This window comes from Clupea harengus, chromosome 11, assembly GCF_900700415.2.
Source record: "Clupea harengus chromosome 11, Ch_v2.0.2, whole genome shotgun sequence".
Lineage (NCBI taxonomy): Eukaryota > Metazoa > Chordata > Actinopteri > Clupeiformes > Clupeidae > Clupea > Clupea harengus.
This window is the reverse complement of record NC_045162.1, coordinates 4,010,867-4,033,366: the sequence shown is the minus strand read 5'-3', so window position 1 is coordinate 4,033,366 and position 22,500 is coordinate 4,010,867. Positions and strand designations below refer to the sequence as shown.

At 45.2% G+C, this 22,500-nt stretch overlaps 3 protein-coding genes across 21 annotated transcripts in view; 2 read left to right on the top strand and 1 right to left on the bottom strand.

Moving 5' to 3' along the window:
- rims2a (regulating synaptic membrane exocytosis 2a) overlaps window positions 1-4,144 on the top strand; it is a 165,701-nt gene extending 161,557 nt beyond the window's left edge. For all 16 annotated transcript variants that reach the window (XM_031576503.2, XM_031576501.2, XM_031576497.2 and 13 more), the window contains 5 exons: window positions 1,092-1,230; window positions 1,527-1,639; window positions 1,898-1,999; window positions 2,278-2,417; window positions 2,815-4,144. In XM_031576503.2, the coding sequence (XP_031432363.1) occupies window positions 1,092-1,230; window positions 1,527-1,639; window positions 1,898-1,999; window positions 2,278-2,417; window positions 2,815-3,024 (704 nt within the window). In that variant the 3' untranslated portion in view covers window positions 3,025-4,144. The remainder of the gene's footprint in view (window positions 1-1,091; window positions 1,231-1,526; window positions 1,640-1,897; window positions 2,000-2,277; window positions 2,418-2,814) is intronic.
- A 2,054-nt stretch (window positions 4,145-6,198) lies between these two features.
- Window positions 6,199-10,724, top strand: LOC105896355 (dendritic cell-specific transmembrane protein). 2 transcript variants are annotated; one of them, XM_031577027.2, is made up of 4 exons: window positions 6,199-6,703; window positions 7,001-8,094; window positions 9,151-9,480; window positions 9,810-10,724. In XM_031577027.2, the coding sequence occupies exons 1-4, from the start codon at window positions 6,604-6,606 to the stop codon at window positions 9,870-9,872; spliced, it is 1,587 nt and encodes a 528-aa protein (XP_031432887.1). In that variant the 5' UTR covers window positions 6,199-6,603; the 3' UTR covers window positions 9,873-10,724. The 2 variants fall into 2 exon arrangements, with proteins under 2 accessions (XP_031432887.1, XP_031432888.1); XM_031577028.2 differs by having other exon boundaries at window positions 6,199-8,094.
- A 4,261-nt stretch (window positions 10,725-14,985) lies between these two features.
- The window catches only part of dpys (dihydropyrimidinase), a 17,727-nt gene continuing 10,212 nt past the window's right edge, over window positions 14,986-22,500 (bottom strand). For 2 of the 3 annotated variants that reach the window (XM_012823124.3, XM_031576755.2), the window contains exons 6-10: window positions 21,730-21,871; window positions 21,119-21,261; window positions 16,677-16,884; window positions 16,321-16,413; window positions 14,986-15,171 (exon numbers count right to left, since the gene is read on the bottom strand). In XM_012823124.3, coding sequence (XP_012678578.2) covers window positions 16,336-16,413; window positions 16,677-16,884; window positions 21,119-21,261; window positions 21,730-21,871 — 571 coding nt within the window. In that variant the 3' untranslated portion in view covers window positions 14,986-15,171; window positions 16,321-16,335. Of the gene's footprint in view, window positions 15,172-16,315; window positions 16,414-16,676; window positions 16,885-21,118; window positions 21,262-21,729; window positions 21,872-22,500 lie in introns of all 3 variants that reach the window. The other variant, XM_031576754.2, reaches the window with a different exon arrangement.

Here is a 22,500-nt window from a genome sequence, read left to right as displayed (position 1 = left end):
ACCTAGACAGTGGCAGCGGTGTCGTGGCGTGTACGTCAGCCGCTCGGCATGCTGGGTGGAACCTAGACAGTGGTAGCGGTGTCGTGGCGTGTACGTCAGCCGCTCGGCATTCTGGGTGCAGTGCGCTGGAACCTAGACAGTGGTAGCGGTGTCGTGGCCTCTACGTCAGTCGCTCGGCATTCTGGGTGCAGTGCGCTGGAACCTAGACAGTGGTAGCGGTGTCGTGGCCTCTACGTCAGTCGCTCGGCATGCTGGGCCACGTGTGCCCGCCGCGCCGCCCTGTCACATCGATGGGAAGGAGATGAGCAGCAGGACTAATGGAGCAAGTCAGCTGTCGCCTCCTATCAGCTGAGGCAGGCGAGAGCGGCGCACAAGCAACACACACACACACACACACACACACACACACTGCACACACAACGCACACACACACACACACAACGCACACACACACACACACATACACTCACTGATACCCTCACACAAACACACAGAGTGACGCACACATACACACAGAGTTGTGGGTGCAAATACGCATGCACACACGTACACAATCAAACAGGCAGCTCTGCGCTCCCTCAGGGTAACTTGACCGGAAGAAAGGAGTACCATACATGGTGTTCCTTATCTCCCTGACGCTGGACTGCTCTCTGTCTGTCACACACACACACACACACACACACACACACACACACACACACACACTTGGCAGGAGGACAGTGCCAGATAAGTGGGTTTGCTGTGGGGAGCAGGCCCACTTGTGGATCAGAGATAGGACGTTGGTCCTTCGCAGGCGGCTGGGTTGTTTGTGCATACACACACACACACACACACACACACACACACACACACACACACACACACACACACACACTGGGTTGTTTGTGCATACTTGGCAGGACTCCACGGTACTGATACAGGAGACAGGAACTTTGCCGCTTCTTTCCAACGTCACGTTGAATCTCATGGCACATATGATGTCCCGAGGCCTAATCTGACTCCATCTCTCTCTTTCTTTCTCCTTCTCTCTCTCCCTTCTCTCCCTTTCTTTCTTTCTGTCTTTCTTTCTGTGTGTGTGTGTGTGTGAGAAGCAGGGGGTAAGAAGCTGCGCAGCACCATCCAGAGGAGCACGGAGACAGGCCTGGCCGTGGAGATGAGGAGCAGGATGACTCGGCAAGCCAGCAGGGAGTCCAACGACGGCAGCATGAACAGCTACAGCTCCGAGGGAAAGTGAGTTACACTCTCACACACACACACACACACACACACACACACACTCTTGCGCATACACACACACACACTTGCGCATACACACACAGACAAGCACACACACACACACACACAAACACTCACTCACACCACACACACACACACTCTTGCGCATACACACACAGACATGCACACAGGCACACACACACACACACTCACTCACAATCACATACACACAGACAGAGCCGGTGCCATTGCATCTAGGAATTGTCTCTTCAAAATACTTAGTCTAAAAAATATGTGTTTCCCACCCTCAGCCTCATCTTCCCTGGTGTGCGGCTCTCATCTGACAGCCAGTTCAGCGACTTCCTGGATGGGCTTGGACCCGCTCAGCTGGTTGGACGGCAGACGCTGGCCACACCCCCGATGGGTAGGTCCATGGAGCGAGGTCCAAAGCATGACTAGTGTGGAGCGCAGTGTTTGTCTCGCTTTGTTTTGGAGGATGAATGCATGCTGCTCCCTGAGCCAAAAGACGGCGCTTGTAATTCATGGTGACTTTGTTTAGACTTTCAAAAGAACTTTCAATGGGGTGGGGGGGGGGGACCTGTGGTATGAAAGGAACCTCATTCCTGAGTTCCATTCCTGGCTTGTGTGCTGGCGCGTGGCTCATATTTGTCTTTCCGTGTAGGTGACATTCAGATCGGCATGGTCGACAAGAAAGGCGCCCTTGAGGTGGAGATTATCCGAGCCCGTGGCCTTGTGGGAAAACCAGGATCAAAAGCACTGCCAGGTGCGTCCTAAATCTCACCTTCGCATACAGCAAACATATCACATATCACTCAAATCCTGTCATGAAGGGCTCCTCAGAAAGCACATACTAAATGCTGTGGTGTACCTCTCAGAAAGGACACATGTTAAATACTGTATACGTGGCTTTAGTTTAATTAGGATGTACTTTTTTTTATTTTATATGACAGAAGGTGTCATCTGAACAGATTTGTATGAATATGTGTCATGGTAATGTCAGTGGATTACTTGTGGTAAAAAATAAATGTCCTGCTCTTGCAGCCCCCTATGTGAAGGTGTACCTGCTGGATAACGGAGCCTGCATCGCCAAAAAGAAAACAAAAGTAGCCCGGAAAACACTGGAACCCCTCTACCAGCAAACGCTGGCATTCGAAGAGAGTCCAGGAGGCAAGGTTTTACAGGTACAAGTCACTGAATGCTTCTTAACTTGGTTGGCAAGGTTTTACAGGTACCTTCCTAAAGTCACTTGTTACGAATGCGCCTTAACTTGGTTGGCAAGATTTAGCATTAAAGTTCAACACGGTATGAATGATGACTAAAGTTCAACACTAAAGGTATAAATGAAGACTTGACTGTTCGTCACGGTGTGAATGATGACTTGACTGTTCGTCACGGTGTGAATGACGACTTCACTGTTCTTCGCGGTGTGAATGACGACTTGACTGTTCTTCACGGTGTGAATGATGATTTGACTGTTTGTCACGGTGTGAATGACGACTTGACTGTTCTTCACAGTGTGAATGACGAATTGACTGTTCTTTGCGGTATAAATGACGACTTGACTGTTCTACCTTTCAGGTCATCGTCTGGGGAGACTACGGACGCATGGACCACAAGTCCTTCATGGGAGCTGTTCAAATACTTCTAGACGAGCTGGACTTGTCCAACATGGTGATTGGCTGGTTCAAGCTCTTCCCTCCCTCCTCATTGGTGGATCCAACGTTGGCCCCCTTGACTCGAAGAGCTTCCCAATCCTCATTGGACAGTTCGTCGTTTGGCCGCTCGTAGCAGTGCGCACCAAGAGGTAGCGTTGTTGTAGCAGCCAGAGGGTGGAGCTTGAGAATTGCGACAGGCCACACCCCCCCCGGTCACACTGCATGCTTGATGTTGTGTCTTCTGAGCCTGTTTCTTAAGGGGTTAAAACAGTGGTCCTGTGTTTAATCGCAAAAAAATAAAAAATCCATCGCACACATTGTGTGATTGAAGACAGAGGGAGACCCCGCCCCCGTCATTCCATTGGTGGGTGCAGGGGTCACTGGCAAATGAAGGAAACAGGAAGTGGACTCCTGTAGCTGAAGGTATCCCACAATTCCTGGCTTTTCGTCCTCTTCAAGCCATGAGTGGTGGATGACAACTGCTAATGCGTTGCTGAGTTCTACAGAAGGCTGTTGTTTTTTTCTCTCTTTTTTTTTTAAGGAGAAAAAAAATTGTTAGGTCTCGTTTGTTTATTTCTTGTTATTTTTTTTTGTTATTCTTTTCAATATGGGTGAGCTGAATGGGGTCACAGTGTTCCAGACGGGAGGCTCGGTCATGCCACTCTGCCAGCCTTCAGCCGTGTGGACTGACCAGGGGAGAACGAGAGGATGGAGCCCAAGAGAGATGTCCAGCGAGTATACAGCCCTGACCTCTGACCTCGGACCTCTCCATCCCTGCCTCCCCCTGAAATGCACACGCCCCTAGTCCACCAGAGAGACTTGAAAAAAAAAGTTCGAAAAGGCAATACAAAGATGGCGACCGTGGACTCTCCAGAGTAGTAGGATTTGAACCCAGACATGAACTTTTGTGATCCAATTGAACTATTTCTCTGTTGATATATTGTATGAAATTTAAATGAGGAAAAAAAAAAAGGTTTTTTTGCATGGACACAAATTTAGCTGAACTTTAAAAGTAAAAAAAAAAATATTTTCTTGAGGCTGCAACTTGCAAAAAAGAAAATAAAAAAAACACAAAACAGCCATTTTCAACCGTTTATATTATTTTTAAAGGATAAATTTCACTAGTGCATGGTTTTCAAGGGGAGTGAATGCAACGGCGTGATTACAGGAAAAAAAAGATACCTTGTTTATCGTCCTTTAGAACTCCTGGTCTGTATTTTTACAGACGTGCAGATGACATGAAGTCTAAACGGGAAAAAAACTTTGGGGTTATTTACAGTAACAAGTCAAATCCTGTTTATGTGACAGAGAAGTAAAGAAAAATAAATGTTTTATGATTTATTTTATTGTAAAGGCACAGGCCTTTTGAGGATGAAGATGATGTGCAAGTTGTACGTTTCTCCCCCCCCCTCCCATCTCCCAGAGTAATCATTGTACTCACTGCAACTGTTTCCCCTCCCCCCCCCCCCCCCCCCCCCTCCCATCTCCCGGAGTAATCATTGTACTCACTGCAACTGTTTCCCCCCCCCCCATCTCCCAGAGTAATCATTGTACTCACTGCAACTGTTGTCACCCCCCCCCCCCCTTCAACCCAAGCCCTCACCCTCACCCTCACTCTGATTTCATTCCGATGATTCCGAGCAGACAGTCTATTTTGTGCTGCTCCGTAAGGTTTTAAAATCTGTATTTGGGATTTGATTTGTTTAAAAACAAGCATGTTGAAAATGATTTTCTGCAACATGGCTTGGGCTCACCTAACAGTAACTCAGCATGTTTTGATAAAGATGATATTTGGGGATTTGAAGAAGAAAAAAAAAATGCAGTTTCTTGTACAGTGCATGTCAACAACGTTTTGTTTCTCCCTCACCTGAAATTGAACTCAAAAATTAGGTCATGGAAATCAGCTCTTGATCTTGGTCTGACAAATCAACAGATCGGCAACAGATTTTAAAGAAACATTCCACCTCCTAAACTTGTGTTCCACAATTTTGAAAGACAGGTCAAATGTTTTAAATCCCAGTGGTGGTTGACATGAAGTGCTTTTGGTTGCATGTTTGTTTTGTTTCAGTATTTAAACAAATTGGTATTGCAAAAGGTTTTTACTCGGATCTACAGCGGCACAGGCCCCTGCAGTGGCGCCATGCTGTGGATCTTTCTCGGCCTTGTCTGTGAAGCCATGACTAAATTACAAGAGGAACTCGGGAAGGGATGTGACCTCATGACCTTAGGGATATGACCTTGTGACCTTAGGACCTTAGGGATATTGCCACAAAAAGAAAAAAAAGTTTTGTTCCGTTTTTGTCTTGAGAAAGCATAAATGAATTAATTTAATATATTTTTGTTAATTTAATTATAAGCCAAGACCAATTATTTTTCATTTTTGCTATTTTTTGTAATTATAAATAGTGTATCAGAATAGCTTCAATGTCTGAACGACAATATATTGAGACATTATTCCTTTTCCATTTAAACAAAATTATTATATATTTTAGTGTTCATTTTATATCTTGTTGCTGTAACAAGCTATATATTTCCTTTCTGAACTCAATTGTATATACTAGGTGTCCAATTTCCTGGGATTTGAATCAAATGAATAGCATAAATAGACAAAATATACATGAAGAAATTTCTGGAACAGGGATAATGTCTCTAGCGGATGGCAAAGACGTGTAACAGACCCTTTTTGAATGCCTTCTCTCTTTTTTTCTGGTGCAATGTGTTCATGCCAAGGCTATGTCTTGGTGAAGTATGGTTGAGTACAGAGATTTATGTAAGTTATTTTTCAAATTAAAAGAATAAAAAATGGATATTACACTGACCCAGCGTCCCGATCCAGTGTCAGAGAGTAAGCACTGTTTCCCTGTTTGAATGGATGACTACGCCGACACACACCACATCCTCTCTTCTAACTCAAGATGGTCACACTTCGAGATTATAATCATTTTATAGTCATTTTATCCCAACGTATAAACATCACTAACTATGCCAATGAAAAACACCCACAACCCCCGGGTTCTCACTGTCTTGAGCTTGAGAGTAGCACACATTGCATTTTACAGGTGTGTTCAGAAAAGTGCAGTTTAGCCTCGATCCACCCCCTAACAGCAACAGTGAGCTGATCACCATACCATAATATTGCCAGGTCACGCTCTAGAATATGAAATAAACCACTTCACACTGGAGTGTTCCTCTCAAAACAACTGTGGCTTGAGGTATTGAAGGCACACAACCTTATGCCTCGATATTGTGAATAAAAAAACGATGTGGTATATAAACCCATTTAATGGTTGTCTTTGGGACATGACATGTAAACTGATCACCAAAGCATATTATTGCATTCGGCAGTCCCAAAGTCGCCCAACCCACAATCCTCTGTCACAAACCGAAAGAGAACAAGAAATGAACGTAAACAAAGAAGGAACACGTGCCCCACAATCCTTCCCTTCTAAAAAGGAGAAACAACAAACTGCTTCCTTATTACAGGGCAGATGACAGAGCCTTCACAACACCCTACCCTACAACAATGACTCTACTGCATTGCATTCCAGACACCCCAATGGCACCTTGAACCAATGTCAATGGAACTATTTTCACCCATTCGACACGTGCGCTTTATTCTCTTGGGTGTCATCTCTGAAACCTCTCTCGTGCATTGCACGTGAACGTACCTCAGCGGTGTGGGTTTACATTTGCGACATAACTCGTGCCCGTGATGAGTATGTGTGGTGGGGTTTTTTTTTTTCTGAGAAGTCGAAGAGCAGCACAACACTTCTGCTTACTGCATTTGGACACAGACTCAAGGGCACCAGGAGGTAAACATGTCCTCTGCTCCGTTTAGACCCTTGTTCTTCTGGCTAGAAATTCTAGGATTCTAGAATTCATTACCTCACTGATATAATATAATATAATATGTTTCTTTATGACTGATTATGTCGATTAATCTTCAAAACCAGGAAGTTGAGAGCAGAAATGTTACAGTATCTTTCTCATATCTTTCTCTCTCACTCTTAATTTCTCCCTTCATTCAGTTGTTACCTGTAAAATGTAGTATTTATTGTAAATTACGACAATATGTCCCTAAACTCATTTTCTTTCTCTTGGATGTGGAGGTGAAACAAAAAACGATTTGTTATCACCACTACAGACAATGAGAATGAAGCTCACTGGTGCTCAGCTGAAAGGGACCTTGCGTCAGGTCTGGTCTGTGTTCGTCCGTCTCTTCACTGCAGACTCCCCTGACAGCTGGAGGAACAAGGTGCTTCTCTCTGCCTTCTGTCTCGCTTTGAGCGTCCTGCTGTCCTGTCTGCTCTTCCTCGGCCTGTGCTACTCTCTGAAGTACGAGACCGCCGTTTCTGCCGGTGTGGCGGTCGCTTTCTGTGGCGGTTCTACCATAGCCTTGTCCCTGTCTCAGAACGTCCGGTGCTTTGCCGTGCTGGTTCTCATCTCCTGCGGGCTGAAGCAGATCAGGAACCTGCTTACCGCCGCCGGAACCAGCCTGGTGGTCCTGTGGAATGTCCGGAACACACTGGAGAACCTCAGGGGCCTGGCCAAGAGCCTGCTATGCAACCTGGAGGCCAAGAAAATTCTGGTGGACCTGGCTCCCCTCAGCAACTATGTCCAGATGCTGCGATGGGTGGGGGGGCAGCTCAAGCACTTCACCGACTTCGGCGCCGGGGAGTTGAGGTCGGAGTTCAAACTCAGTGCCTCGGCCGACTCGGTGGTGTTCAAGCAAAAGCTGTCCGAGGCCAAGCAGGTTCTGAACCAGACTGCTGTGTCTGCCCTGGCCGCTATGAACATGACCTCCTCCGTGGCCCAGAAGCTGCTGCCAGCGCTTGGCATCCTCTTGCTTGTGCTCCTCACTGCCCGCTATGTGAAGAAATACCGCACGGACAGGGGCTTTCAGAACATCTTCATCACCGATGCCCTTCTGCGCTACGATGAGCAGCAAAGGGCCGAGGGCAAGCCCTCCATTTTCCCACTGACTGAAAAAGAGAAGAAGCGTTACATCTCCATTCCATCCTCCCGTCCCTCGGCCAAGGAGGGGAAGGCCATGCTCAAATTTGGCTTCCCAGTTTTCACAAACCTGCTTATCTGGCTGTTCTTCATTGGCATCGACGCGCTGGTGTATTGGCTCATCGGAGTGCTTCGCACACGGCTAGAGGAACTAGAACCGTTTCAGATCCCAGTGATCATGCATCTAAAGGTAAGTGCAGAAGGGAAGATAATGAATGTAACCATGAACCGTTTCAGGTCCCTGTGATCATGCATCTAAAGGTAAGTGCAGTAGGGAAGATTATGATTGTAACCGTGACTCCTTTGCTGCTGGAAGTCAACTCATTGACCAGGTTGTAGAGCTAGCTGATAGTGAGGGCACCTCATTTGCCCTCTGGTGTCTGGTGGAGGACATGTCCAAGGTGTAAGCAGGTGTGTCTGAGCCACTCAGGCCATTGCAGTCACAAAGGATCCATAGGCAGAGACACCATGACAGGGTACACATGAAACCTGAGCATCATTCAGAATATGACGACTGCACCAGGAGGAGAAGCTATGTAATGTGACCAAAAAACAAAATGCCCACAATTATACAAATAATACCACACATGAAACCATTTACAAAGCGTCTTTGGGTACTTAGAAAAGCGCTATGTAAGTCTAAGGTATTATTATTATTATTATTATTATTAGTAGTAGTAGTAGTAGTAGTAATAATAATAATAAGAGGACTGCACCAGGTGGAGAAGCTATGTAATGTGACCAAAATACAAAGCTCCCGCCATTATACCACCACAGCACCCCCTCCATGTTTGGCATGTGCGGCTAAACTCCCCCTGTTGGGTGCACATTTCTTCTGCAGCCTGTACATGGTTCATGCCCCTTTGTGTTTGCTTTGGTTTGTCCATTTGACAAAGGTACTCTACTTGTCAGCAAGAAACAGACGGAAGTCCACAGTGTCCAGGCCAGAGCCTGAGGCATCTCAAGACATAGTGTAGAATATAGAGCTGGGTATCACAGTCAAGAATGATCATTACATTTACATTTAGTCATTTAGCAGACGCTTTTGTCCAAAGCGACGTACAAAGGAGAGAATAGTCAAGCTACGAGCAATAGAACCTGGTGTAACAAAAAATACTACTTTACATAAGAAATATAAGTCGAAGTGCCAGTTAGGACGGGAAGTGCTCTCTGAAGAGTTGGGTCTTCAAAAGCTTCTTAAAGGTAGAGATCATCATTCTTTCACAATGACTCTGCATTATTTCAGGAGGACAAGTCTGTCATAGGGATCCCAATCCATGTGGACAGAGAGAGGCGGGACTACTCCTACAACCTGACCCTCTTTGAGCAGAAGTGCCTGCCCGAGCCCCGTCTTATGTTGTACTCCACCGTGCCCCTGTTGGTCATCCTTACTCTACTGACGTGCCTCAGCCTGCTTTCCGCTAAACTCACCCAGCTCAGGCTGCTGGTGTCGGAGCGCTTCTTCTCCGAGCACGCCGCTGAGCGAGCCCGACACCTGCACCAGAAGATCCTGAGGAAGAGGAACAAGTGGAAGGTGGGAAACTTGAAAGGAGAGTTGGCGACGCTGGTCAAACAGGTTTGTAAAATCTATTTATATATATATATCTCTATTTTTCCAATTTTTTTTTCAGTTGGGCATTACAGAAGTCCTTCAGATTTGAATATTGTAATATTTGAATATTGGCCTGTTTACGAGTCAGGTGAGGTTCTGAAACAACATTTGAACACAGAGAAATATTTCTTTGTGAAATAGTAAAGCAAGCAATGGGATCTGTGGTGCTCCTACCACAAGTGATGAACTATGACATTGTATCAGTTAACCCCTTCCTCTTGTTGACTGCTAATGGTTGTGATATATTCCCTTATATGGTCTGCTCATTTCCTCTCTGCTCTTCCTCTTCACAGGCACAGTTTTGGTGTCCCATCTTATTTGGACGTCAGCAAGACAACTTTGAACCTTTAACCTGACCCGGTCTGATGAAAGCTAAATGGGATTGTGTGTGGTGAATGCATATGCTACATTAGACTACTGCAACAACATCAATACAGATAGATTACTTTTTATTTTTACCTTTTTATGTCTTTATTACAGAGCTTGTTGTTTGTTTTCTTTTTCAGTATGTAAAGCGTCTTTGAGCACATGAAAAGCGCTATATAAATGTGACGTACTATCATTATTATTATTAGATTAGCGCCATAAATATTCCTGGGTGAATGTTGCAACTTGTTGGTGGTTGGAAATGTATTGTGAAATCAAAGAAAAAGTGAAGTTGAAAGCAGAAGCTCTGTGTCAGACAGATATGATTTTTTCTTTTACTTACAAATGTGTACTTTTACAGTTATAATGTAGAAGTAACTGTTAGTCACAATGACTTCTGATGATGATCTCAAATGCTGAGTGCATGGAGTGCAATGGCCTTTCTATATGCCTTCAACCTGCACTGATTTCGTATTGACAAATCTCTCTCTCTCTCTCTCTCTCTCTCTCTCTCTCTCTCTGTGTTTGTGTGATTATGGACAAAATCCAGGCAGACCCTTATCTGCATGATTATGAAACATTTGGCTGGTTAAAGTTACACCCAACAGACTGCTGTTGCTGTTCTCTTTACTGCACAACAGGAGCAGAGTTAAATAAAGTGACTGCAGCCTACCAACAGCACTGTCTCTCACTAGGGATCTTACCACACATCAAGATGCATTTGGAATACATTATGGACCTACAAGCTTTTAATATATATTCTTACTGACTCATAATTACTATTTTCTACTATTTTTACTATTAATCTTTATTTATATTATAATAAATCCATTTGCATTGTATGTAAGTGTTTATGTGTATCATTCTCTGCATCAGCATAAAAAGTAAATCTCAGTGTCCTCACAGCTAGAGATTAAACTGTTGACAGTTTCCCCGTGAAGAATGGTCTTCATTTTCTTAGAAACTTACACTGCAACATTTATGATGACCACGCCGTTTGCAAAGCAGGAGTATGGATTTCCAAAATGCAAATAAGCGGAACACAAATTGAATTATTCCCACGTCATGCAGCATGGTCTCCCTAGGTCAGTCTAATATTGTGCCACACGAATGGCAAGCAATTTCATATGGCAGCTTACGTCTCACTGCTTCGTTGACACAAACTTCAGCAGAGTGCCCTATTCAGAATACTGCCATGCAGGCACATTAAGAGCTGGATGAGTAGCATTTCATAGACAAGATCATTCACTTGAGGCTTGTGGAGAAACACTTACATTTATTTCCTTTTTTTTCAAAATGTCGTGTGCTGTAAAATTGTGGTTTGATCACGTCCATCATAACTCTAACTGTAAAAGGTAGTTATAATTACCAGCGACGGAAATAATCAGATTAAAGGCTTATTTCGCATATGGGACAGAAATATGCAGAGTGGTAAATATCAATATCAACTTTGTACAGTGAATCAATCACCACCTTTGCAAAATCACTAAAACCAATTCATCTGACTTCATTAAATGATACTGTTATTTGTAACATTACTTTGCCCTAAGCAACATTTCGCTAAATATGAAATAAGTAAGGCATTGCACAAAAGGAACTGTATCATTGCTGAATGAATGAATGAATTAATGAATGAATGAATGAATTAATGAATTAATGAATTAATTCATTAATTAATAGTTTATTTTAAAAATAAACCGCAAGATTAATTGTCACAAGTACAGACCAGATTAAATGTAGGATAGAAGGCCAAATTGGTGTTAACAACAGAAAGCAATAGCAAGTCCTAAATTACGTAAATGGTTACCAAATGTTAAATATAATAGTTACCAATTAAACTAAATAAAGATAAATATAAAGAACTTAAAGAAAAGAAAATTAAAGGGAGAGTGAGATAAAGAGATGAGAAGGGCAGAGAGAGAGGAGAAGAGGGAGAGAGAAAGAGATGAGATGGGGAGAGAGGAGAAGAGAGGAGATAAAGAGATGAGAAGGGGAGAGAGAGAGGAAAAGAGAGGAGAGGAGATAAAGAGAGGAGAAGAGGGAGAGAGAAAGAGAGACAAAGAGATGAGAAGGGGAGAGAGAGAGAGGAGAAGAGAGGAGATAAAGAGATGAGAAGGGGAGAGAGAGGAGAAGAGGGAGAGAGAAAGAGCGATAAAGAGATGAGAAGGAGAGAGAGAGGGGAGAAGAGGGAGAGAGAAAGAGAGACAAAGATGAGAAGGGGAGAAAGAGAGGAGAAGAGAGGAGATAAAGAGATGAGAAGGGGAGAGAGAGAGGAGAAGAGAGGAGATAAAGAGAGGAGAAGGGGAGAGAGAGAGGAGATAAAGAGATGAGAAGGGGAGAGAGAGAGGATAAGAGAGGAGACAGGAGGTAAAAGCAGGGCAGAAGAAAGGAGAAGAGCCAAAAGGAAGAGACCTTAATGTCTGAAAATGGCTGCTGCTTATACACCCTAACTATACACCCTAACTTCCATCCAATGCAATAAATGGCTGCTTATACACGCTAACTTCCATCCTTATCCAATGCTGCTTATACACCCTAACTTCCATCCTTATCCAATGTCTGCTTATACACCCTAACTATACACGCTAACTTCCATCCTTATCCAATGCAATAAATGGCTGCTTATACACGCTAACTTCCATCCTTATCCAATGCTGCTTATACACCCTAACTTCCATCCTTATCCAATGCTGCTTATACACCCTAACTATACACGCTAACTTCCATCCTTATCCAATGCTGCTTATACACCCTAACTTCCATCCTTATCCAATGTCTGCTTATACACCCTAACTATACACGCTAACTTCCATCCTTATCCAATGCAATAAATGGCTGCTTATACACGCTAACTTCCATCCTTATCCAATGCTGCTTATACACCCTAACTTCCATCCTTATCCAATGTCTGCTTATACACCCTAACTATACACGCTAACTTCCATCCTTATCCAATGCAATAAATGGCTGCTTATACACCCTAACTTCCATCCTTATCCAATGCTGCTTATACACCCTAACTTCCATCCTTATCCAATGCAATACCCTTTGGCCCATCTGACTCCTTGATTGGTCATCTGGAACTGACTAGGACAGAGGTGTCAATCACACTGAACTGAACACTGATCCGGGAGCCGGGATCCCATTGGCGTGGTGGCAGAGGGGGCTGAGAGCCGGGATCCCATTGGCGTGGTGGCAGAGGGGGCATGAGAGGCCAGGATCCCATTGGCGTGGTGGCAGAGGGGGCTGAGAGCCGGGATTCCATTGGTGTGGTGGCAGAGGGGGTTGAGAGCCGGGATCCCATTGGCGTGGTGGCAGAGGGGGCTGAGAGAGCCGTGATCCCATTGGCAGAGGGGGCTGCGCTGGGCGTCCCCTGTGCCTGGTCCACGTCACTGGCCTCAGCGGAACACTGATCTGAGCTAAAGTGAGGCTCTGGTCAGAGACACAATCATGCGCAGATGCATGAGACTGTCATTAATTAGACTGTCATCACCAGGATCAGACTACTGCACATTTTGTGAGGTTCAGTTGAAGACTAAATGTGAATATGTTTACACATAGTTTTACGTATATAGTCACCGTCGTCCTATGGTCATTTAAGTGCCCAGGTGGTGGGGTATGAACACACTAATCCCTTACAGTGGGTGGTGTGGCCTATTACCCTAGATGTGTGATGCGTGGGGGGATTGTTGCCACTTTAGATTGCGTTGTTTAAATTGTTCTGTCCTAAAATTTCTGTTTTTAATACACATTCTTCTATCTCATTATGATCTTATTAATTATTTTAAATGAAATTAATTATTTATTGTAATTTTATATTATCCTATTTTCTGTCAGACTTTAGCACTTCTATTTCTTTTTTATTATTGTTGTGATTGTTTAAACCATGTAAAGCACCTTGATACTTTTTTGTATTTTTTAAGTGTGCTATACAAATAAAATCCATTATTATTATTATTACTGTATTATTGTACTGTATTATTAGTATACAATGCAGTCCCCGCTTGTGGGAACATCAAAGGGAGGTCCTCTGGCCGAAGAACCAGAAATCTACATGTCCCTTGTTAAGATTCACACTGTCTCCTGCCTTACAGTGTCAAGAGAAAAGGAGTTCAATCGTATGTCATGTGACCAAAAAACAAAACTCCTGCCATTATGTTACCACAGCACCCCCTCCATCTTTGGCATGAGCGGATAAACCTCCCCTGTTGGGTTTCTGACTATCAGGGTGCACATGTCTTCTGTACATGGTGTACATTCTGTACCTTAGTGTTTGCTTTGGGTTGTCCATTTGATAATGGGATTCTGCCTGTCAGCAATAAACAGACGAAAGTCCACAGTGTCCAGGCCAGAGCCTGACTCAGAATCTGCATGTATAGATATGCTGATACTGAGTGCCCCCATCCCCATGAAAGGAGGAGACTGAGAGGAAGTGAGGTGGCAGTATGGGATTGTTTTAATCCAATATTAAGTTTGATTGTTGATGTGCTTTAGATAAGGAACCAGCAGGAGATAAGGATGATTTGATCCAATATTAAGTTTGATTGTTGATGTGCGTGTGTGTGTGTGTGTGCGCTCCAGCAGGAGATAAGGAATAAGACGCGTTAACCTGGGGACACTTTAATGCGCCCGCAACCAGCAGCGACCTTATTGGACAGGGGACACCCTGAATGCGCCCGCAACCAGCAGCGACCATATTGTACAGGGGAAACATTTTAATGCACCTGCATCCAGCAGCGATCCCATTGTACAGGGGAAACACTTTAATGCATCTGCATCCAGCAGCGACCTTATTGGACAGGGGAAACACTTTAATGCACCTGCATCCAGCAGCGACCATATTGGACAGGGGAAACACTTTAATCCGCACGCATCCAGCAGCCACCATATTGGACAGGGGAAACACTTTAATGCGCCCGCATCCAGCAGCGATCCCATTGTACAGAGAAACACTGTTGCTTGCCTGCTGGAAACGTTAGACATGACAAAGCAAAAACCGTAATAAGTCCCGTCTTTCTGGATAAAAATAAATAAATAAATAAATTCTGCTTAACCTAACATAAAAACCTAACATAAAAAGAAATGTCCACAGCATACATGATCAATAATTACTTTCATTTTTACACAGCACTTTAATGGATATATACTGTACATTTTGCTTATGAAGGTAGGTCGTATTACTGTTTTATACAATCTATTCAGTCAGCTTTGAAGAATACATGTGTGGCTCTTTTGGTCTGTGCAGCGATCTGTTCTTTTCTTCGCGGTTGCCATCTCAATCCTTTTGACCTGAAATGCACAGCAAGAAAACATATCCAGTTCTATACATGTACCAACATGCATACATTGCCTTTCAATGGGTTACATTTGTGACGACTCATAATGAAACAAATAAAATAAAGAGATTTCAAAATCTATCCCCCCCCCCACACACACACACCCCCACCCACATTTAAGCCATATTCTTCCAGAGCTATCCTCTGCCACGCAATCTAACATACATCTTACCCTGCTAAACCTCACCACTCTCACACCCTGTCATATAATGTGTACATGTATATGTGACCTTATGAGTGACGTCACCGGAAATGAGATCACCAGAGATACGTGAGTCTTACGTTAATGCTGAAAGTGATATGTTTGATTACCTGCCTGTGTTACCTCTACGTTTGTTCAATAGAGAACTTTGCACTTAAAGTAACACTATGCAACAATTTGACACTTTTTGAGATATGGTTTTATAGGCAGGTAGTTTTGGTACCATCCTCAAATACATTTTGATAGCATATGGTCATGTGAAGGACAGATAAACACCTGTGTCTTCCCCACTAGCCATCCAAGATATGCCCTATGTAGTTCTGTGTAACGGGCTGGTACACCCTGCAATAATGGAAGAAAGCTTTCACACGCATGACATTGCCAGCTAAATTGCCAAAATACTAAAGTTAGTGTGTTGGCAAGCTTCTATCAGTGTCAGCTGGGCTATTGACGGTGTTTGCAAGGTTTTTACATGCCTTTTATGTAGTTAGCGTACTAGTTTTGGAACAGAACTCCGTATTGCTGCTTTAAATACAGTTATTGAGGGGACATCAGTTCTTTACACACCCAGTCTACTCCTTCCAACAACATACATCATTATCACACCTCTCAGTTTCTGTGCTGTCTGTACACATGTATGGGTTTAGGAACAGTCAGACTGATAATAACCTTCAGCGAAACAAGGCATAGCATATGACAGCATTCCAAACTGAAGGTGACAGCTCTGCTAAATACTAGCATGCCAGGGCGAGAGCCAAGATGTCACCACTGATATCAGACAGCGCAAGTCATGACTTCCGGAGTCCGTTCTGACAGCTTGGACATCAGCCCAGACCTTGCTGATGAGAAGTTACTCTTTGGTGTTAGGGAGCATGCCAGACACTTCATCTCGTACTTCACCTGTGCGTTTCCTCCTCAGGGATTGCCATTGTGTGCCAAAGATATGACTTCTCCATCGTAGGGCTTCCTGCTCACGGCACAAGGTGTTCCCACCTGAGGAGAATAATATCGATTAAAGACTTTCCAAATATTTGAATTGGAAAGTGCCAGTGTTGTACCTGACCACTGTCACAGAGGACAGATTTGTCTGTTTTTTTTTCCGTTGTTGTAAATATTCCTTTTTTTCAAATATGTTTTGTAAGTCACTTTTGACAAAAGGGGTCTAGCAAATACTATATCTGTAACATGACAGGTCTTTACATGAAGGACATGCCATTGGATTTAGTTTAGTTTCAGGAAACAGAGAATCTACTGACCTCCTCTCTCTGTGTCACCCTCTTGTACACAAACTCGGCGAAGGGTTTTCGGGGGATGAAGCGGCCCTCTCCTGGACTGGCCAGCACCTTCCCGTTCTCATACACCACCCTCCCCCTGGAGATGGTCACCACGGTGACACCATGACACACCATGCCCTCAAAGATGTTGTAGTCCACGGCCTGGTGGTGAGTCTTGGCCGAAATAGTCCTGGAAGGCAAAAGGCTGGGCTTGAGCAACCACAGACAAACAGCAACAAAACATAAGATTTGTTTGACAAAACAAGGATGCAACAGAGTCCCTCTAAGGGGTAAGGCCAGGCCCCGGCTAAAATATTGTTCGCTTCAGGCCCTCACGGTGAGAACAGGCCCTCACAAACTCAGAGGAAAGTGTTTTTATTTTTTTCGTTGCGATGAAGGTGTTGAGCAAGCCTTTTTAAGACGTGCTGTATCAGCACCGATATGTGAAGAAAACAAAACAACAAATAAACAAACTGCCGCACCAACACACAACAAATAAACCAACTGCTGCACCAACACTGCCTCTCAGCAGAAGACGCCTGCCTCCGGGAAAGCATAACACATAAAAATGATAGTTTCATACCAAAATGACAGGAATCAATTTTACATTTTCATTAAGAAATGCAGAGATGGAAAAATACGGTAAATGTCAGCAAATGCCCAATCTACAGCTCTGAGATAAGCTCCTCAGCCAAAGAATGCGCCATAATATATAACAGCATGCTGTTATATGTAGCACAATCATGAAGTGATATGTTTTTATCAAAGGGCCATTGGGCTTTAGTTAAAGAGAAGATAAGTATAGCATAGGTAATGGTCATATGCACAGTAGCATTCTCAAGTAATCTTGAACGGTCTTATATAAGACTTCAATCCACATTATTACGAGCCTTCCGGTCTTGTGGAGAGGGAAAAAGCTAATTTTCCTCTAAAGCTCTCTAGGCTCCAAAAATCAAAGCCGAAATCTTCTTCCATTACATAATTCTGCAATGCAAGAAGGGCCTTGGGTTCCACACGCAGTCATTACGAAACGGGTGGCCAATTAAGTGTGCCTAGCCGTGCCTGGACTCATTACCAGCCTCATCAAACGCAAAGCACGGTAACCACGGTAACCGCACTACAGGCCAAATGACCACCCAAGGGGTCAATAACGGCATCCTGGTGTCTGGCCGTTCCCCTGACTCACCCCAAGAGAGCATGCTGAGACTCTACCCTTCAAATCAGAAAGAAAAAAAAGCACACGGGGGGTGGAGGAGAGGGATTGTTCAACGGACTGTGCCTTCCTCTCCAGTCTCTCCCATTGGCGTGGTGGCAGAGGGGGCTGAGCTGGCCGTCCCCTGTGCCTGGCCCACGTCACTGGCCTCAGCGGAGGGTGCCGCACCGCGCTGGAGGGATTCAGCCCAGACTCAGCAGCAGCAGAGGAAGCAGTGAGGCTCAGGGTTTACATAAGAGCCATGCAGTCCTAATACCCCTCTCTGTCTCACTCACTCCCTCTGTCTCACTCACTCCCTTTCTGTCTCACTCACTCCCTCTCTGTCTCACTCACTCCCTCTCTGTCTCACTCACTCCCTTTCTGTCTCACTCACTCCCTCTCTGTCTCACTCACTCCCTCTCTGTCTCACTCACTCCCTCTGTCTCACTCACTCCCTCTCTGTCTCACTCACTCCCTTTCTGTCTCACTCACTCCCTCTCTGTCTCACTCACTCCCTCTCTGTCTCACTCACTCCCTCTGTCTCACTCACTCCCTCTCTGTCTCACTCACTCCCTTTCTGTCTCACTCACTCCCTTTCTGTCTCACTCACTCCCTCTCTGTCTCACTCACTCCCTCTCTGTCTCACTCCCTCCTTCTCTGTCTCACTCCCTCCCTGTCTCACCCACTCCCTCTCTGTCTCCCTCACTCACTCTCTGTCTCACTCACTCCCTCTCTGTCTCACTCACTCCCTCTCTGTCTCACCCACCCACTCCCTCTCTGTCTCACTCCCTCCTTCTCTGTCTCACTCCCTCCCTCTCTGTCTCACTCACTCACTCCCTCTCTGTCTCACTCACTCCCTCTCTGTCTCACCCACTCCCTCTCGGTCTCACTCACTCCCTCTCTGTCTCACTCACTCCCTCTCTGTCTCACCCACTCCCTCTCTGTCTCACTCCCTCCCTCTATGTCTCACTCCCTCCCTCTCTGTCTCACTCACTCCCTCTCTGTCTCACTCACTCCCTCTCTGTCTCACTCACTCCCTCCCTCTCTGTCTCACTCCCTCCCTCCCTCTCTGTCTCACTCCCTCCCTCTCTGTCTCACTCACTCCCTCTCTGTCTCACCCACTCCCTCTCTGTCTCACTCACTCCCTCTCTGTCTCACTCACTCCCTCTCTGTCTCAACCACTCCCTCTCTGTCTCACTCACTCTGTCTCACTCACTCCCTCTCTGTCTCACTCACTCTGTCTCACTCACTCACTCCCTCTCTGTCTCACTCACTCCCTCTCTGTCTCAACCACTCCCTCTCTGTCTCACTCACTCTGTCTCACTCACTCCCTCTCTGTCTCACTCACTCTGTCTCACCCCCTCCCTCTCTGTCTCACTCCCTCTCTGTCTCACCCACTCTCTCTCTGTCTCACTCACTCCCTCTCTGTCTCACTCACTCTGTCTCACTCACTCACTCCCTCTCTGTCTCACCCACTCTCTCTCTGTCTCACTCACTCCCTCTCTGTCTCACTCACTCTGTCTCACTCACTCACTCTCTGTCTCACTCACTCTGTCTCACCCCCTCCCTCTCTGTCTCACTCCCTCTCTGTCTCACTCCCTCCCTGTCTCACCCACTCCCTCTCTGTCTCAGTCTGTCTCACTCACTCCCTCTCTGTCTCACTCACTCCCTCTCTGTCTCACTCACTCCCACTCTCTCTCTGTCTCACTCACTCCCTCAGTCTTTATTGGCTACTGTAACACCATGAGCATTTGTGGGCATATTTGTGTGTCTGTGTGAGTGTGAGAGTGAGTGTGACTGTGTGTGTGTGTGTGTGTGTGTGTGTGTGTGTGTGTGTGTGTGTGTGTGTGTGTGTGTGTGTGTGTGTGTGTGTGTGTGTGTGTGTGTGCGTGTGAACACACACACACACACACACACACACACAAACTCACACACTCACACACACTCACACAATATCTGTGTAAGTGATCAAGCCCACATGCGTGAGAAAATGAAAAAGCATGTATTCCAACTACTTACTATAGTGTGCAAGATTCTAAAGAATGTTTCAAACCCAGCACATTTCAAGAGACAATGAGTGATTGTTCATATCAGTCCACTGATGCACGACAACACCACATGACTCAGACAATGTGATGGGAACACGATGCCCTATAAAATCAGCCACAAGAGCTCATTTCAATTTGAAAATGGAGTGCTGCATTATCACGTCACTCCTGACTCACAGGCCAAGATCACTGGCCTTAGAAGCACATACACTGGTCTGAGAGGGCATTGCTCTTAGAAGCACATACACTGGTCTGATAGGGCATTGCTCTTAGAAGCACATACACTGGTCTGAGAGAGCATTGCTCTTAGAAGCACATATACTGGCCTTAGAAGCACTTACACTGGTCTGAGAGGGCATTGCTCTTAGAAGCACATACACTGGTCTGATAGGGCATTGCTCTTAGAAGCACATACTGTACACTGGTCTGAGAGGGCATTGCTCTTAGAAGCACATACACTGGTCTGAGAGAGCATTGCTCTTAGAAGCACATACACTAGTCTGAGGGGGCATTGCTCTTAGAAGCACATACACTGGTCTGAGAGAGCATTGCTCTTAGAAGCACATACACTAGTCTGAGGGGGCATTGCTCTTAGAAGCACATACACTGGTCTGAGAGAGCACTGCTCTTAGAAGCACATACACTAGTCTGAGGGGGCATTGCTCTTAGAAGCACATACACTGGTCTGAGGGGGCATTGCTCTTAGAAGCACATACACTGGTCTGAGGGGGCATTGCTCTTAGAAGCACATACACTGGTCTGAGGGGGCATTGCTCTTAGAAGCACATACACTGGTCTGAGAGAGCATTGCTCTTAGAAGCACATATACTGGTCTGAGGGGGCATTGCTCTTGTCTTGTGAGTTTAGATTTTCCCCCTCTATGCAAATGTGTGTTGCAATCAAGACTGTGCTTTATCTGCTAGAGTTGAATTGTGTTAATTATTACAGTCATTTTAACCGATAACCATTACATTAATTTACAGAATTATGATTAAATTGGCCTTTTAATTTAACTTTAAGACACAGATAATTATGCTATAGATATGGAAAATCTTTCATGAGACAAATCTTTTCACATACACTTTTGGAGTGCTACACTGAGGAAACTACGTTCTTTGAGGAATGTGATCTGTGGCCTTCGGGTCCCATATGACCAGGTCTGCGTCTGAGCCGGGGGCTGTTACCTGGTGGCCTTTGGGTCCCATATGACCAGGTCTGCGTCTGAGCCCGGGGCGATCCGCCCTTTTTGGGGGTAAAGGTTGAAGATTTTTGCAGCGTTGCAACTGGTTACAGCCACGAATCGATTTTCATCCATTTTCCCGCTATGCTAAGGAAAGTAAACAGAAAGAAGATCATTTTTCAGTTCAGTCCGTCTGCCCCCACTGAACTAGTGGTCTAAAGGTCAGAGTGTGAGGCACGGCCTAGATACACAAATCATGCATTTCAAGAATAGTGGAAACAACTGCAGTCTAAGACCAACATTTTGATCAGTTCTAGAGAGGTTAAAAATACAAAGTAGGCTAGTTCATTCAGGGCTGTCTGAGAGTGTCTGAGAGTTAGAAATCTGCCAATACGGACAACAAGATGAATTTCGTTTTGGCATGAAATAGTCAGCCTTCTATACAGTTCAAGGAACAACATTCTGTTGGTGAATCCTTCACACTGCATAGTTATTGCTATTAACAGGTTTAGATCTTTTCATTTTTGTCCGATTTTTGCCTGTAACCAGTGCGTCAATCTGACAGACTTGCGTTAGACAGCCAAAATAATCACATGAGCGTGATCAAAGACTGACCACTCCTTTCTCCCAGATGACGGACATCCTGTCCTCCACGCCGTTCACTCCGTTGGGGATTTGGGTGAAGTTGTCCTTCCCAAGGGCCTTCTGGCAGATGGAGAACGTGCAGTTGTCTGTGCCGGTGACACTCAAATCATCACTGGCGGAGGAAAAAAGGTAAAAGGTTAACGGATGAATTAATAAATCTGTGTTCATATTGCTGAAATATTCATTTATCCAAGGTGCTTAGCGAATGAATGCTTGATAATAATTAAGACCTTTGTCAGGTTTTTAATGGCACACACGACCACACACGTGCATATATGGAGGCGACACAGGACACACACACACGCAGGTAGGCCTGAGGTCGCGGTGAATTTATTTTCTGCTTTTTCCCATCCTGGACGGTCCTTCCTCAAGGACCCCCCAGGAGCAGTGGGCAGCTTTGCAGCGCCCGGGGACCAAGTGAAGTGAACTGTCCATCTTTGGTCAGGGATGGACATGAGTTCTGTTATTTTGCATGTTTTTACTGTTGGGGTTCTTAGTGGAGGAAACCCCTTGTGAACACGGGGAGAACATGCAAACTCCACATAGAAAGGCCCGGGAGATAGCCCACCTGAGCACTGTGCACTCTGGGGAGGACCTGCCCCCCAGAGCCAACAGCGCCCCATGCGGGAATCGAACCCATGACCTTCTTGCTGTGAGGCAGCAGTGCAAGCAGTGCAAGCAACTGAGCCACCGTGTTGATAGCTCGGTGGTTATTACTACAGATAGATGCTTTTATTCCGA

Excerpts from the sequence above, each read along its gene's own strand:
- LOC105896355 (XM_031577027.2), top strand. The coding sequence starts at position 6,604 with ATGAGTATGTGTGGTGGGGTTTTTTTTTTTCTGAGAAGTCGAAGAGCA. Across the intron at positions 6,704-7,000 it reads AGACTCAAGGGCACCAGGAG|GTGAAACAAAAAACGATTTG; the intron begins GTAAACATGTCC and ends TTGGATGTGGAG. Across the intron at positions 9,481-9,809 it reads TGGCGACGCTGGTCAAACAG|GCACAGTTTTGGTGTCCCAT; the intron begins GTTTGTAAAATC and ends TCCTCTTCACAG.